Source organism: Rana temporaria, chromosome 4 (assembly GCF_905171775.1).
Source record: "Rana temporaria chromosome 4, aRanTem1.1, whole genome shotgun sequence".
Taxonomy (NCBI): Eukaryota; Metazoa; Chordata; class Amphibia; order Anura; family Ranidae; genus Rana; species Rana temporaria.
In genome coordinates, this window is record NC_053492.1 from 39,917,889 (window position 1) to 39,934,582 (window position 16,694).

Consider the following 16,694-nt stretch of genomic DNA (forward strand, 5'->3'; position numbering starts at 1 on the left):
ACTGTTCACCTATACCCAGACTTATCCAGGAATACATTGTATATGCGAAGGATGGTTCGTCCTCTATTAGACCTAATTCGCCAATCAGGCGCTACATATACTTGGGGTCACCCTTTTAGTATACAAGTAACAAAGGGTCACGAAACGTTTGTCCTCTATGAACCAGAACTCCTTCCAGCATTTTTTGATTTTCTTGGACAAAATCATATTCCTGTTCCAAATTGGCTGGATCCACCAGAGGAGCACCGCCAACCAGGAAGAGTATCTGTACCTCAAATCCAGCAACAGGGAAGTGTGTAGATCTCGATCTGGGATCCAAGATGTTAATCAAGGGTCCAAATTTTTTTTTTTTTTTTTTTTTTCCTTTTGGTCCCTTGATGTGATTGGACATGTTTAAGGGTTCCCCGTCCCTCACCCTCCCCCTTTTTCCTTTTTTTTTCTCTCTCTCCTTTTTTTTATCCAGGCCCCCCTCCATCCCCCCAGATATTTTTATCTATTGGCCCTATGGTGTCCAACAATGGGACGATGAAATGACCAGACGTGGCAGGATTTTTGTTCGATTTCTATCTATTGGACAGATACCGACCCATAGTGGGTCTAATACGGTGAAACAATCATACTTGGTGTTTCTTTTCTTTTTTTTTTTCGGGAGGGGGAGGAGAGGGAGGAACAATGAAACACCTAAATTAGGTGAGGACGTATAAAAGGAGAAGGGAAGGGAAATATATTTACTTTTTTTATTTTTTCTTCTTGCTGTTCTTATGTGCTCAGAGGTGTGCGTGAGTCAGTATATGAGATTTGGGGGGGGGGGAGAGGGATGGGGGAGGAAAGGGGTAAGGTGGACGGAAATTTAAATATTTAATGATTTTTTTTTTAGTTGTGAGTAGAAATGTATATGATGTGATATGTACCATGATCCACTTTAACATAAAGGGCTATGATCCCTGAGGTATAGGCTAACTAGTTACTCTAAATAATTAGAGAATCCTTTTTTCCTTAATACTAGTTAGAATAAAGTTGAAAAGAAGGGAAGAAAAGGGTGGAAAAAGAAACAAATTTTTTTATTTTTATTTTTTTCAAGTGTCCTCCGGCCCCCCCCACTCTCTTTTTTTTTCTCCCCCCTTCCCCCCACCCCCCTTTTTTTTTTTTTTTTTTTTTTTTCTGCCCCCCCCCCCCCCCCAGGTATTTTTTTTATTTTTTTTTTTTCTTCTTCTTTAGCTATAGGGCGATCCATAATGAGACTAATATGGTGAAATGACCAGATTTGTTCGGATTTTTGTTTTTTACCTGTTGGTCAGATAGTGACCCATAGCGGGGGGGAGTGGGGGGAGAAAGGGAGTGAGGTAGAGGGAAATTTATACATCAAATGCTTTTTTGGTAAGTAGGAAACTACATGATGTGATAGATATCTTAACCCACTTGAACATAAGATTTTTGTGGTATGTGTTTAAAAGCTTTTCAGAATAACTAGTGAATTGATCGAGTACACACTTTCTTAATTTAAATAATGATTTAATGTCTGTGATAGCGCAGGGAGCGCATCTCGTGGTTCTGTCAAATTTGTGTATCTGTTTTTCGCCCCCCTTTTTTTGGGGTGTTTAAATTTTTTTTGTTTTTTTGTTTTTTTGTTATTATTGTTGGATTTTGTTTTGGGGCCTTTTTTTTTTTTTTTTTTTTTTGTTTGTTTATGTGTTTAGTATTGTTGTTCACCCCCTATATAGGCTAGGCACAGTTTGTGCCTACTGTGTGAAATATCACACAGTGTACTGCAAAAGTTGGTACATTAGGGTCTCTTAGAGACGCCCTTCCCCTCTTTTATTTATTTATTATTTTTTTTTCTCTGCCCCCCCTTAAAAAATTTTTTTCTTTTTTTTTTTGTTCTTTTTTTTCCCTCTCTCTCCACCATGGCTACTACAATGGTGTCTCAACCGGTGCTAAAGATATGCTCTTACAATGTTAAAGGTCTAAACATAGCTTCTAAGAGAGGGCAAATTATATATCAAATGCATAAACATAAAGTTAATCTGCTTTTTCTTCAAGAAACCCATTTCCAGACTGATCTTTTCCCCACCTGCCCTAGTGTACATTTTAACCGGTGGTTCCATAGTACTAATCCAGAACAGAAGACTAAAGGAGTCTCTATCGCGTTCCATAAAACCTTGCCTATTGAATTAATTGACAATTTGGTAGACCCTCAGGGAAGGTACGTTTTTGTTAAGTTTTTCCTGTGGGGAATTAAATTTACAGTGGCAAACATATACCTGCCGAATACTAATCAAAGCCAAACAGCAATGAGATATTTGGAAATATTGTCTGGCTTCATGGAGGGGAGACTTATTCTGGGGGGAGATTTTAATCTCCCAATGGACCCACAAATTGATACCACCTCATTAAGAAAGGCGGTTTCGGTATCTAGGTTGAAGACATTGAAGCGTACTCTCTATGATTATCATTTGATAGATGTTTGGAGGATACTACATCCTAAATCAAGAGACTATACATACTTTTCAATGGTCCATCAATCTTATAGTCGAATCGACTATTTTTTTGTGGACCATATCTGTTTGGATTGGTCACCAATATGTGATATTGGTACAATGGTCTGGTCAGATCATGCACCACTATTTTTGGAACTCATTATCCCCTCGGTTCCACCGAGAGAATGGACATGGCGTTTAAATGATGCATTACTAGAGAATACAGAGTGCTCTAATCATATAGCGGAAACTATCTCAAATTTTCTGTCAGACCATGTCACAGATTCCACGACACTTCCCACCCAATGGGAAGCTATGAAAGCAGTTTTGAGAGGGACTTTTATTCAACTAGGCGCCCGAATGAAAAAGAAGCGGACAACAGAGATTACAAAGGCGTTTCAAAAGCTTAGAACCTTAGAAACAGAACATAAGAGATTAAACACGACAGAAACTCTACTAGAGGTTGCTTCAGCGCGGACTTGTCTGTGTAAACTATATGAGTCTTCTGCCCGCACATATTCAAGTAAGATGGCGTTATACCAATATAAATTTAGCGATAAGTGTGGAAAGTCGTTGGCTAGTTCTTTAAAACCACACCAGACTCCTACTTTTATCTCAAAGCTCCAGGGTTCAAATGGTGAAATAATTTCCTCACCTTCTTTAATTAGGAAAACATTTAGTGACTTCTACCAGTCTTTATACAATATACCCCCAAACCAATTTTCAAGCTCATTTGATAATGAAGAGGATAAAGTAACATCCTATATAGTAGATACTCCGATACCTACTTTGGCGGAAAATATAGTAGAAGAACTGGAAAACGTAATTACTGAAGAAGAGGTTACCAAAGCTATTGTCAATACCCCGGGAGGTAAAAGCCCAGGCCCCGATGGCTTTACGCCAAAATTCTATAAACATTTTTGTTCTCTTATTACCCCCTTTCTAACCAGGGTATTTAATTCTATAGCGAACGGATCTACTTTTCCGAAACAAACGCTGGAAGCACATATTTCACTTATCCCGAAACCAGATAAAGATCTGTCGCTGTGCGCAAATTTCAGACCTATATCTCTAATTGGGATAGATGTTAAAATATTCTCAAAAATTTTAGCAGGCCGTCTACAACCACTATTGCCTCAACTAATCCATTTAGATCAGGTTGGTTTTGTCAGTGGTCGAGAGGCAAGAGACAATACGCTTAAAACTCTCCTGCTGACGGACTATGCCCGCGCTCAAGAGATTCCTCTATGTCTGTTAACAGTTGATGCCGAAAAGGCGTTTGACCGGGTCAGTTGGAAGTTTTTACGAGCCTCTCTTCTACAGATTGGCATGGGTCCCTGTATGATGGCAAGGATTATGTCTCTTTATCAATCGCCCTCGGCTAGAGTTAGGGTGAATGGATCGTTGTCCCCAGCTTTCCATATCTCTAACGGAACACGTCAGGGATGTCCTCTTTCTCCATTATTGTATGTTATAATAATGGAACACCTTGCAAATGCACTGCGACAAAATGAAGACATAACGGGCATTCAGGTAGGTCCCCTACATGAAAAATTGGCCCTATTTGCAGATGATTTATTACTATTTGTAACAAACCCCCATACCTCTATTCCATCTATACTTTCAGAATTCCAGAGATTTAGTGAAGTTAGTAATTTTAAAGTTAATTGCAACAAATCAGAACTTCTTAATATATCTGTCCCGCAAGGAAAAATGAAGCGAATATCGAAGAACTTTCCTTTTAAGACGTGTATGGAGTCGATTCGATACTTAGGGATTAGTATTTCAGCGTCACCAGCACAACTATACTCTCTAAATTTTCTCCCGATGCTCAATAAAATCCAAACGACCCTGACATCATATACACTCAAACGTCTTTCGTGGTTTGGTAGAATTAATACCCTTAAGATGGATATACTCCCTCGTCTTCTATACTTGTTTCAAACAATTCCAATCCACCTTCCGGCAGTGTTTTTTCGTAAAATTCACCGACTATTTTCTAAGTTTATCTGGAATTCAGTCCAGTCAAGAATTCGTTTCGGGACACTATCTCTACCAAAAAACAGAGGTGGAGTGGGGGTACCAGATGTTTCGATTTACCATAAAGCGACTATATTAGCACGTATTACGGACTGGTTTCACCACTTCACCTCGAAGCAATGGGTTCAATTGGAAGGACATATGAATCCTATAGATTTATGCGCCCTTCCATGGACCTCGCCTATTCTTCGAAAAGGCCTTTCAATACCAGTAGACCTTACTAGGCAAACACTGTATATATGGGACAGACTGATACCCATATATAAAATATCAAAACAATTGAGCCCTATGACCCCCTTTTTTGGAACGCCGGATTTTTTACCAGCCCTACACTCAATCACGTTTGGGCCCTGGTATAAACAAGACCATAGAAGAATTGCTCAAGTCCTCCAGACAGATTCACTACTAGTGGTAGATTTTCCATCGACTAAGACCCCTCAGAACTCTGCGCAGTGGCTGCAGAGACATCAAGCCTTTTGCTATATACGATCAATCCCATCGAAACTAGATTTCTATGCTGAACCGACTGCATTTGAATCCTTGCTACTGCAAGAAGAACCAATATCACACTCAATTTCTATAATTTACTCTATCCTTTTGCTTTCAATCCATCCAGATCTCCCCCCCGTTCACGCGGAAGTGGGAGAAAGAACTCCAAGAGAATATAGCTTTAGCAGACTGGCAAAAAAGCTTTATTTTGACTCACAAAACTTCAATAGATACAAGATCACAAGAAAAGGCATATAAGTTGGTGAGTAGATGGTACAGGTGCCCTTCTATAATGCATCAAATCAATCAAAATATACCGGACATTTGTTGGCGTTGTCACGAGGCAAAAGGTAGCATGTTACATGTCTGGTGGGATTGTCCGCCGGTAAGAAGGTTTTGGAAACAAATTTTTGATCTATATGGAAAATTGGAGGATACAGTAATTTGCGCATCACCCAGAGTGGCCCTTCTAAATATGACCCCAGGTCCTTTAAAAAAGGCAAGAGAGGACGTGATTGGATACTTTATTTCAGCAGCTAGAGTAGTTATTCCTCGATATTGGAAGACAGGGGTAGTGCCTTCCCTAGGGGAGTGGGTGAAGGAATTGGAACGTTCTAGAGACTTGGAAAGTCTATTGGCCCGGGAAACGGGAAGGGAAGAGCAGTTTTCTCATACTTGGTCTGCATGGTCTGACTTTCGGAAATCAGATGAATTCCCAACCTGGGTTAAAGGGAACCTTACAGACGAGTAGCCATGGTGGGGAGATTATTATTACTGTTTAATTTTATTTCCCCCCCACCCCCTTTTTTTTTTTTTTTGTTCCTCCTTCCTTTTTTTTTTTTTTTCTATGTGCCCATGGGTATTATATGTTACAGATAAGAAAATATGTATTATGTACATGTATGCTTGACTGCTATGATTATAGTAGTAATGTATGTCTATGTAGATACTACTAAAATTCAATAAAATTCAGATTGAAACAAGAGTAAAGATGTAGTAGGAGGAGAAACAGCAGACTCACCTGTCGTCCTGGGGTGGCATCAGCACCCCAGAAGCGACAGAATGAGCCCACAGCACAGCCAAGCTGAGACAGAGACCCACATTCAAACAAATCAGCCTGGTCAGAGCTAACTAACTCTCTGACCCCTCTAAATTTAAATTAGTACCGGTTCTTAGAAGTAACCAGGCACTACATAAAGGAGCATGTGGCTCACTCCATGTGACAATGCTGGGCCAATCCGTGCTGTCACTCAACAGCCCAGTATAAGCTACAGTATGACCAGAGCTTTTTTTCTCAGAAAATAGGTGCAGGAACTCAACCACGACCCCGTTCAGATTTCACAAACAGTAGAAGGGTATTAAAGTGGCATTAAATACCAGGATTGCATTACATACAGAGTGCAGAGTTCAAGGGGGTTACACACAGAGTGCAGAGCTGTCACTTGTAAACACAGAAACCAGACTTCTGTGTTTACAAGTGATTGTGGTGAGCAGACATCAAAGGGTCTGAGCCAAAGGTGGTGGAACTGAGTTCCCCCAAGTTCCCCCTGAAAAAAAGCCCTGAGTATGACACATTTGACTCTTGGTTACTCAGGGATTATCTTCTCTCCCAGTAGCTGAGGGGAGTGGCAGGAGAGTGAAAGGAAGGCATTTTCTGCTGGTGAGGGCTAGACAATTGATAGACATCTTGCCGTCATCATGTATGGTCTGAGATGACATTGAAAATACTCACCTCCATGTGATTGGAAAACCTGTACCAAGCATTCCACTTCCTCACTAATTTTGTCTTCTATAGTTCTCTTCCCCATCCCATAATCCCGTAGTGTGGAAAGTGCGAATCTTCTCATCACCTTCCAGTTTTCGCCATTGGAAAAGACAAGGCCTAAACACAGGAATGTATACACAGATATTTGTGTTGTTTTTGCACATGTACAAAATGGCAAATTTCTCATTTACAGGACTGCACGCTGCTGCCATTGATCACCCAGTTAAAATATGAACCGTACCAGTTAAAATATATACTGATATTTTCTAAATGCTAAAAAGTTTTAGATTATCCTTTTTCAATAAGGGTCCCTGTGGACCTATAGGGATCCTTTAGAGCTTGCACATTGAGCAGTGGTGGGTTGATTTTCTGCCTGATGATGCCTGCATAGTCCCAACACTGATATCACTTGCCAGAGAAGTGGCATGAAACCAGTGGAGCATGTCTTCTTGCCTGCTTAAGTATCATTTTAAGAGGTCCTTCTTCCCCTGACTACCAATACATCAATACATGGAGTCCCAAACAGGTAGGAAGGCTGCCGCTCCAGGTGAGCACACTAGAACAATCAATGTCCACTCAGAAACCAATGGGTGCAGGCAATGCACGGAATATGCAAAAGAGGAAAGATATGGACAGCCGCACTCCAATTTCTTAAAAAGACGTGCCCTTTATTGGGTAAAGGAAAAATGCACTACAGGTATCAGCACACAGTGGGAAAAACAGCTGACGCGTTTCGCATTGGATATCAGCTATGACTAAGCATTGATATCCAATGCGAAACGCGTCAGTTGTTTTTCCCACTGTGTGCTGATACCTGTAGTGCGTTTTTCCTTTACCCAATAAAGGGCACGTCTTTTTAAGAAATTGGAGTGCGGCTGTCCATATCTTTCCTCTTTTGCATAATACATGGAGTCCCCTCTCCCATGAACTACCAATGAAAAGGGCTCCTTTGCTTCACCACTAATTTAAGGGGATGTCTTTTCCACCGACCACCAATTTAAAGGAGCCCTTCGCCCCCTGGCCACTAATGTAAAAGGCCATTTTTCCAATGACCACCAATTTACAGGGCCACTTTTCCTAATAATCAATTGAATGTATTATAAACTCTAAATATAACATTTTTAACATGGGTTCTCTAAGAGCTAAATGTCTTCCAAAGGTTCCTCTTAGGTAAAAAAAAAATGAATACAAAAGACTGCTTTAGACATTTAGACAATATGGGCCAGATTCACAGAGATCGGCGTATCTCTGTGCGGGCGTAGCGCATCTCATATGCGCTACGCCGACGTAACATAGAGAGGCAAGCCCCATTCACGTACGACTTACGTAAACGATGTAAAAATATACGCTTCATATAGCAGGGGTAACTTTATGCCAGGCGTAAGCCTTACGTAAACGGCGTAGCTAAATCCGTCGGGCGCAAGTACGTTTGTGAATTGGCGTATCTAGGTCATTTGCATATTCGACGCGTAAATCTACGGAAGCGCCCCTTGCGGCCAGCGTAAATATGCACCCAAGATACGATGGAGTAGGAGACTTACGTTGGTCGTATCTTGGCAAATTTCAGGCGTATCTAGTTTCAAGAATACACGTATAGATACGACGGCGCACATTTGGACTTACGACGGCGTATCTGGAGATACGTCGTCGGAACTCCTTTCTGAATCTGGCCCAATGTTTTGATTCTTAATTGAATAGATTAAAAAGTACCATTTTCCCTTGTAGTTTTAGTAAACATTGACATTATTGGCCTGTCCGAAAATTCATCAGCATGGTTAATAAGAGCATCTTTCACAGCATCATATCCGCAGAGGACAACCATCTTCTCCAGCCCTATTTGGACACCTAGTACTGGACCATACGTCTTGGACAGCTGTGAATTGAATGGGAAATAACAGGAACGTTCAAACTTTTAAACTTAACTGTATAAATAACAGTATTTTAGTTTAAAAAATCCAATTAAAAGTAAAAAATATCATTAGTCTTCTATATGAATTCTGAACCATCTTATAATTATAACTTTAGAGTTACCACTTTCACACAGGCTGTGGTCTGCAGCTTATCAGTTACCACCTGGCCCTACCTAGACCTGGCCAATCCCTTCTGGATGGACATCACTGCCTCTGTTGCCCAAAGCCTCCCACTGTGAGCTGTAGTGTCTGGGAGGGGGAGTGTGTGAGACACAAATGAAAAAGGAATTAGCTCAATTAGGGAAGATAAAGGAAAGTTCTTGTTTACTTTATGAGGCTTTGTACATTACAGAGTATCTGGATTTAGTACTTATTTAGACTGTCATACAAGAGCTGTTGGTTCTACATTAAGTATAGATACTGATATTTTTAGGTAAGCTACAGCCAAGTTTTTTTATGTTGAAAAGGGTGTGGAAAGGATTGAACCTCTCTAAGTTTGTTATTGTTAGTCTACTTAGGACTTTTTGGTTTGCACCAGAACTTTCGAACACCCAGCGAAAGTTCAGACCCGAATAACGAATCCCATTTAAGTCAATGGGACCCGAAAGTCAAAAATCAAAGTTCCAATTTTGAAGGCTTATATACAAGTAATATTGGACATACAATGGTTATAGGGGTCTGGGCCCTGTCCTGGGGGACATGTATCAATAAAAAAAAAACAGTTTGTGAAAAATTTCATTTTTAAATGAACAGTGATTTTTTGATTTTTAAAGTGAAAGCATAACAATTTAAAATTCCTTCCAATATGGTGCCTTGGTGGTCCCCTTAGACTACCTGTAAAGTGGCAGATCTGTACCATGTCTAGAATCTGCTGCAGCAATAATTGCATTTATAAAGCCCAACATTTTTTTTTCTGCAAGCTGCCTTTATTTTGCTCAGCAACAGCTGGGGAGCCGGTGTGTATGATGAGGCCACAATGTAGTGAATAAGGGAACAAGATTTTTTGGATACATTCTGGCGTCACTTTGACTTTGGATAAAAGTAACAGGTGCATAAAAATTGGCCTTTGGGCAGCACTGTAACCCTATAGAGGTAATCTCGATGAAAGCAAGAATTGGCCTTGCTGTAAAAAATTGCAATTATATGCACCTGTCAAACAGGTGCAGAAAAATTACTCTTTGGGCGTCGGGGGGCACTTTCCCACAGAAGTAAATGGCATTAAACTTGTAGTAATGCACACAGAACTATATGGTGTTAAACTGGCAGTAATACACACAGAAGTAAATGGCATTAAACTTGCAGTAACGCACACAAAACTATATGGCATTAAACTGGCAGTAACACACACAGAACTATATGGTGTTAAACTGGCAGTAACGCTCATTGTTTAGTGTTAGGACCACAGATATTGCAGGGTGCCTTGGCGCGGCTCTGTGGCTCACGCATGCGTTTGCAAATGCGTGCGGACTGAACCCCTGTTTTTAACGCATACTGTAGACAGGTTAATTGGTTTTCTGCAAGCTGGTCGGTAAGTAGGCTTGGTTTTTCCCTGGGCATTCCCCAGGTTTTTGTTGTTATATGGCGCTAAACTTGCAGTAACGCACACAGAAGTAAATGACATTAAACTGGCAGTAACGCATTTAAATAGACAGTGTTCAACCATCACTACACTCAAGCTATCTGAACTGTCCCTACTCTAGCTATACACTAATGTCAAGATTACTGACATGGTCTCACTACACTACACTGAAAATATCTGAGTTGACCCTACTCTACACTAATGAATGTGTGAATGACACAGTCTCACTACACTGCACTGAAAGTATCTGCCTGCTCTTTACATCAACCCTCCCCCTCCCCACAAAAATGTGCTCTGCCTTCCATTAAATCACCCCTTCCCCACACACAGCACTGCCTCCTTAACGTCACCCCCTGTCTCCCCCCATCTTTCACAACCATGTCCTCTTGCCCCTCTTAACTATCCTACCTTACACAGAGTAGAGAGCATGAAGCAGGATAGAAAGTAACTGGAGGCAGGAGGCACAGCAACACTGGATGGAGAGCAGGAACTGCTGAGGTTAAATTTTCATATTAACAAGCTGGTGATTGGTTGCTAGGACCACCCTGTCTAGGGAGCTGTTAAAGAGGTAGGATATCTTATGTATGTAGTATGACTTATACTTCCAAACTCTGCAGCTGATAATAAAAGCCCCAGCACTAAAGCCCGACTCCAGGCAAAACTTTTTTTCACTCTTTTTTATAATAAACATCTGACAGATATTCCACCCTTTCCCACTATGTCCATAAATTAAAATAAAGCTATGGCTGGAGTTCCAGGTATGGCTCATGGGACAAGCAACGTCTTACCTCCATAAATGTCTTATGAGGTTTGTGCAAGTCAATACTGAGCGCATTTCCGATGATTGGCAGTGGTCTGGGTCCAGGGGGGAAATTCTTGTACTTGTCTTCCTTCCTACTGCTGTATACAAGGGCCAAGAAGAGGATCACAGCAACTGTCAGAAGAATCGTCACAGGTTCAACTGGAAACATTGTTCTGTAATACCTACAGAGGAGGAACAAAGGCATTGTAAGTGAAATACAAAGCAAATAGTAAGCGCTTCTTAGAATGACAAGTTGTAAAAGCCATTCATGCGTTGGATGTGTTTGATCTGTTATGATGGAATATATGTAATTGTACATGTGCAAGAGACAAGATATATTATGAAATTTTGTTATTGAAGAGCTGCAAGTCCAAGAGCCTTTTATAGATTACATTTAGTGGAGAACCACAGTACAAACATGACATTTATGGTTACGGCAAGTGAAAAACTACCTATGTCTGTTCATGTTTTTGAATTTTATGACCTGGAAGAATAAGTCATGTACCATGATCAAGGTATATAGGAGAAAGGTTTATAGATCACCGCCTCAGCTCCCGGGCTGATTATCTGCCCGGCCCTTGTCTTCCCATGCCTATGCCAAGACTCATGGTTGGTTTGTAAGTATGAGCGTGGACCTACTCTTATATCTTTCTTTGTATACATTACCCTAAGTAATACCCCCTTTTTTAACATGTTTATAGACAGCCATACTAAATCTGCTCCTGAAGAGTGGCACCTCAGCTACGAAACACGTCAAGCTATTAGATGCCTCTCCTTTCATATTCCAAAACTGTTACTAACACTAGTATTGTAAAACTATGCTATGCCAATATGTTACTATTTATTATGTACCATGGTATGGAATAAAGTTTCTTTATTTTATTATATTATGTTGGATGTACTATGTTACTTTGCAAAAATGTATGGTTACAATCTATGGTATACTCACCAGACATCATTATTCTGTGATGCCTCCCTGGCTGCATGTTTCATCAGAAACCTTGCTCCTATCTACCTCAATTGTCAGGGATAGAGACACATGTATTTGGCCTCATATAAAGTCCCAAACCTATTTCCTTCTTTTGTGTACCATGATCAGTTTGGCTTGTAGCATAAAATTAAGCCTGCCTCTAATAATGACCAACATCAGTGGGCAACATAGTAGTCATTAGTCACACTGCACTTGACAGGTGTGCTTAGCCTATTGCATTAGGGTGTGCATCCCAAAGCTCAAAGACAGAGCAACAGAGGCAGTTGCTAGGGGTATACACATGCCACGGCCATGATGCTATGCTTTGTAGCCATGGCAGAAATTATAGTGTGCAAAGCACATGTGAACGAGTCCGTAATCTTTCTTTTATAATTTTTTTAATTGCATTATTTACTTATTTTACTCTTTTTATTATTTACATTTTTTAACTGTCCTGTTGGGGGCTTTTGGTGAAATAATAGGGGTCTAAACAGACCCCTGATGTCTCACATTTAAGAATGAAAAAGGGACTGAGGACATAGATCAATTAGTACCTTTCCCCTGCAGCTGCACAGATAAATGAATACAAATGCTTATTCATTCATAAACTGAAACATAGTATACACAGTTTACTATGCATTAGTGATGAATGGACACAGCATCGATCAGTACTGAAGGAAGGGGTAAGGAAATTACATCTGTACAAGCCCCTTCCACCTCCTTGTGTCCCCAAAGCAGCTGTTGGTGGGAGAGGAGAGAAGCCAGCAGTGTTGAGAGGAAAAGGGGCACACAGGGGGGCCTGGACAGCAGGGGGTGGGGGTGCAGATGCTAGATCTGATCCCCCCTGCAGCACAGCACAAAGAAAGTTACAAGAATAACTCAAAATACTGACAATACATCAGAATTATATCTCCCTTAATGTATAACTAAAGGCATTTTTTTTTTTATGGTTTGGATAGAGTGGAGATGGATTAGAACTCCCATAATTTTTTTATGTGGCCCTGTTAAAAAGATTCAACCTTTCTGTTTGTTTTGTTTACCATGATCATTGAAAGTGAAAGTAAAAGAAAATCCCCAATTTTGGGTTGTCCCCAGAAAAGTAATTGAGGTGAAATCTTCCAATGGGGACACTGGTTCTGGTGAGATGGGGTCCCCAAGGGATTCCCTTAATTTGCAGGGATTTCCTCTCACTTCCTGCTTGGCTATGGGACAGGAAATGAAGGGAAATTCCTGCAATGGGACACAGATGGCGAAAAAAAATCTAAAAGTAGTTATAACCCTCCCTTCCTCTATCCAAAAAAAAAAAAAAAATGCCTATACAGTAGGTGTTTGTGATATTGTGCTTTTAGCACGACAGCGTCGCGCTGATACTCGGCGACATGGTGCCGAGATCTCGCACTCACTGGAATAGTGACAGCACATCCCAGCAAGCGCGTCTTAGAAGCGACGGGAGATCCGACTTGGATTCCCGCCAATTCTACACGTGTGCGGCGTTTGTTATGAATCCTGAGGGGGAAGTCTCCGCCGGATTTTAAATAAAAATCCGGCATAGGTCCCCCCTCAGGAGCATACCGGGCCCTTAGGTCTGTTATGGGTTGTAAGGAGAGCCCCCCTACTCCGAAAAAACGGCGTAGGGGGTCCCCCTACAATCCATACCAGACCCATATCCAAAGCACGCTACCCGGCCAGCCAGGAAGGGAGTGGGGACGAGCGAGCGCCCCCCCCTCCTGAGCCGTACCAGGCTGCATGCCCTCAACATGGGGGGGTTGGGTGCTCTGGGGCAGGGGGGCGCACTGGCGGCCCCCCCCACCTCAGAGCACCCTGTCCCCATGTTGATGAGGACAGGGCCCCTTCCCGACAACCCTGGCCGTTGGTTGTCGGGGTATGCGGGCGGGAGGCTTATCGGAATCTGGGAGCCCCCTTTAATAAGGGGGCCCCCAGATACCGGCCCCCACCCTAAGTGAATGAGTATGGGGTACATCGTACCCCTACCCATTCACCTGCAAGAAAAGTGGTAAAAACACAAATAAACCACACAGTGTATTAAAATATTTTATTTTTCTGCTCCGGAGGCCGCCCCCTGTCTTCTTTATTAGCTCTTTTACCAGGGGGAGCTTCTTCTTTGACGTCTTCGGGTGGGTGGGGGCCGCCGTCTGGTTCCCTTCCACCGCCGGGGGGGGGGTGGCTTTTAAAAAAGCTCCCACCCCCCCGGCGGGTTTCCTCCCGGCGTCTTCGGCGGGGCTCTTCTTCTTCCGCTATCCCGACGGGTCTTCTCCGCTATCCGGGGGGTCTCGCGCTCTCCGCTGTTGACTCGTCGCACCCCGGTTCTTCGTCTCGCAGTCCGGTCCCTTCTTCCGTGCTGTACATCTTCTTCCGTGCTGTGAGTTCTTCTTCCGCGCTGTGACGTCATGTTCTTCACTTCTCTTCTTCTCCCGATGTTGACACGCCGGTCCTCCTCGCTGAAATGAGGGATGCGCGCCTTGCATCGGACCTATATAGGCCTCACAGTCCCATCATGCTCTGTAACCTACCCATGTGATACCTACCCACGTGGTAGGTATCACATGGGTAGGTACAGAGCATGATGGGACTGTGAGGCCTATATAGGTCCGATGCAAGGCGCGCATCCGTCATTTCAGCGAGGAGGACCGGCGTGTCAACATCGGGAGAAGAAGAGAAGTGAAGAACATGACGTCACAGCGCGGAAGAAGAACTCACAGCACGGAAGAAGACGGTACAGCACGGAAGAAGGGACCGGACTGCGAGACGAAGAACCGGGGTGCGACGAGTCAACAGCGGAGAGCGGCGAGACCCCCCGGATAGCGGAGAAGACCCTGTCGGGATAGCGGAAGAAGAAGAGCCCCGCCGAAGACGCCGGAGGAAACCCGCCGGGGGGGTGGGGGCTTTTTTAAAAGCCACCCCCCCCCCCCCGGCAGTGGAAGGGAACCAGACGGCGGCCCCCACCCACCCGAAGACGTCAAAGAAGAAGCTCCCCCTGGTAAAAGAGCTAATAAAGAAGACAGGGGGCGGCCTCCGGAGCAGAAAAATCAAATATTTTAATACACTGTGTGGTTTATTTGTGTTTTTACCACTTTTCTTGCAGGTGAATGGGTAGGGGTACGATGTACCCCTTACTCATTCACTTAGGGTGGGGGGCCGGTATCTGGGGGCCCCCTTATTAAAGGGGGCTCCCAGATTCCGATAAGCCTCCCGCCCGCATACCCCGACAACCAACGGCCAGGGTTGTCGGGAAGGGGCCCTGTCCTCATCAACATGGGGACAGGGTGCTCTGAGGTGGGGGGGGCCGCAGTGCACCCCCCTGCCCCAGAGCACCCAACCCCCCCATGTTGAGGGCATGCAGCCTGGTACGGCTCAGGAGGGGGGGGGGGGCGCTCGCTCGTCCCCACTCCCTTCCTGGCTGGCCGGGTAGCGTGCTTTGGATATGGGTCTGGTATGGATTGTAGGGGGACCCCCTACGCCGTTTTTTCGGCGTAGGGGGGCTCTCCTTACAACCCATAACAGACCTAAGGGCCCGGTATGCTCCTGAGCGGGGGCCCATGCCGGATTTTTATTTAAAATCCGGCGGGGACTTCCCCCTCAGGATTCATAACAAACGCCGCACACGTGTAGAATTGGCGGGAATCCAAGTCGGATCTCCCGTCGCTTCTATGACGGCTCTGTCTCCATCGCGGCAAGCCAGCTCGGCGCTCGCTCCCGCGATGGGGCTCGTAGGTGCTCAATCTCGCCGAGAAAGAGAGCGAGATTGACACAAAATCGGGTTCACCTACTGTAGTTCTACTTTTATGCCCCGTACACACGATCGGTTTTCCTGTCAGAAAAAGTCAGATGAGAGCTTTTGGTCAGGAATCCCGACCGTGTGTATGCTCCATCTGACTTTTTCCAACGGAAAAACTGCTGGAAGAAGATAGAGAGCAGGTTCTCTATTTTCCAGATAGAAACAAATCCTAGCGGAAAAAACATTTGTCTGTATGGAATTCCGACGGGGAAAAAACGCATTGTTTGGAAACATTGAACTTATTTTTCTTGCTTCGTCATAGTGTTGTACGTCACCGTGTTGTATGTCACCGTGTTCTTAACGCTCGAAAGTTCAGAGCACTTTTGTGTGACCGTGTGTATGCAAGACAAGCTTGAGCGGAATTCCGATGGGAAATCCGGTCGTGTGTACGGGGCATAACACATTTTCTATATTAGAACTGCATAAATTTTGTGGGTTAAAAGAATAAATAAAAACTTACTGTATCCTGCTGTAGGATATCCTGTTGGTCTTCCCTCTCCTTGGTTCTTGCAATAAATCACCTGCATTTACTGCCTGGGGGAATATATAAGCCCTGTGTAGATAATGGCCTTGAATACTTTCCAAGTCAGCTATTACTCCACCCAGCAATAAATAGTACATGTGATGTGAACTAGCTGCTTTGAACTGTGCAGAGTATATGCTATATCACAGGTAATAGGTAGGTAAAAGGTGATTCTGATTTCCAACTTGAGTTTGTGGGAAAAATGCTATATCACAGGTAATAGGTAGGTAAGAGGTGATTCTGATTTCCAACTTGAGTTTGTGGGCATAATGCTAATGGTTGGATTACAGTAATTAGCTAAAGATGATATCAAAATTGTAACGATGGAATTAAAGTACATAGG

At 43.2% G+C, this 16,694-nt stretch overlaps 1 protein-coding gene across 2 annotated transcripts in view; it reads right to left on the reverse strand.

Annotated features, from left to right (window-relative positions):
• Nucleotides 1–16,464, reverse strand: part of LOC120936149 (cytochrome P450 2K4-like) — a 142,725-nt gene extending 126,261 nt beyond the window's left edge. For both annotated transcript variants that reach the window (XM_040348288.1, XM_040348287.1), the window contains exons 1-4: nt 16,289–16,464; nt 11,049–11,244; nt 8,482–8,644; nt 6,739–6,888 (exon numbers count right to left, since the gene is read on the reverse strand). In XM_040348288.1, the coding sequence (XP_040204222.1) occupies nt 6,739–6,888; nt 8,482–8,644; nt 11,049–11,244; nt 16,289–16,449 (670 nt within the window). In that variant the 5' untranslated portion in view covers nt 16,450–16,464. The remainder of the gene's footprint in view (nt 1–6,738; nt 6,889–8,481; nt 8,645–11,048; nt 11,245–16,288) is intronic.
• Between the last annotated feature and the right edge of the window lie 230 nt (nt 16,465–16,694).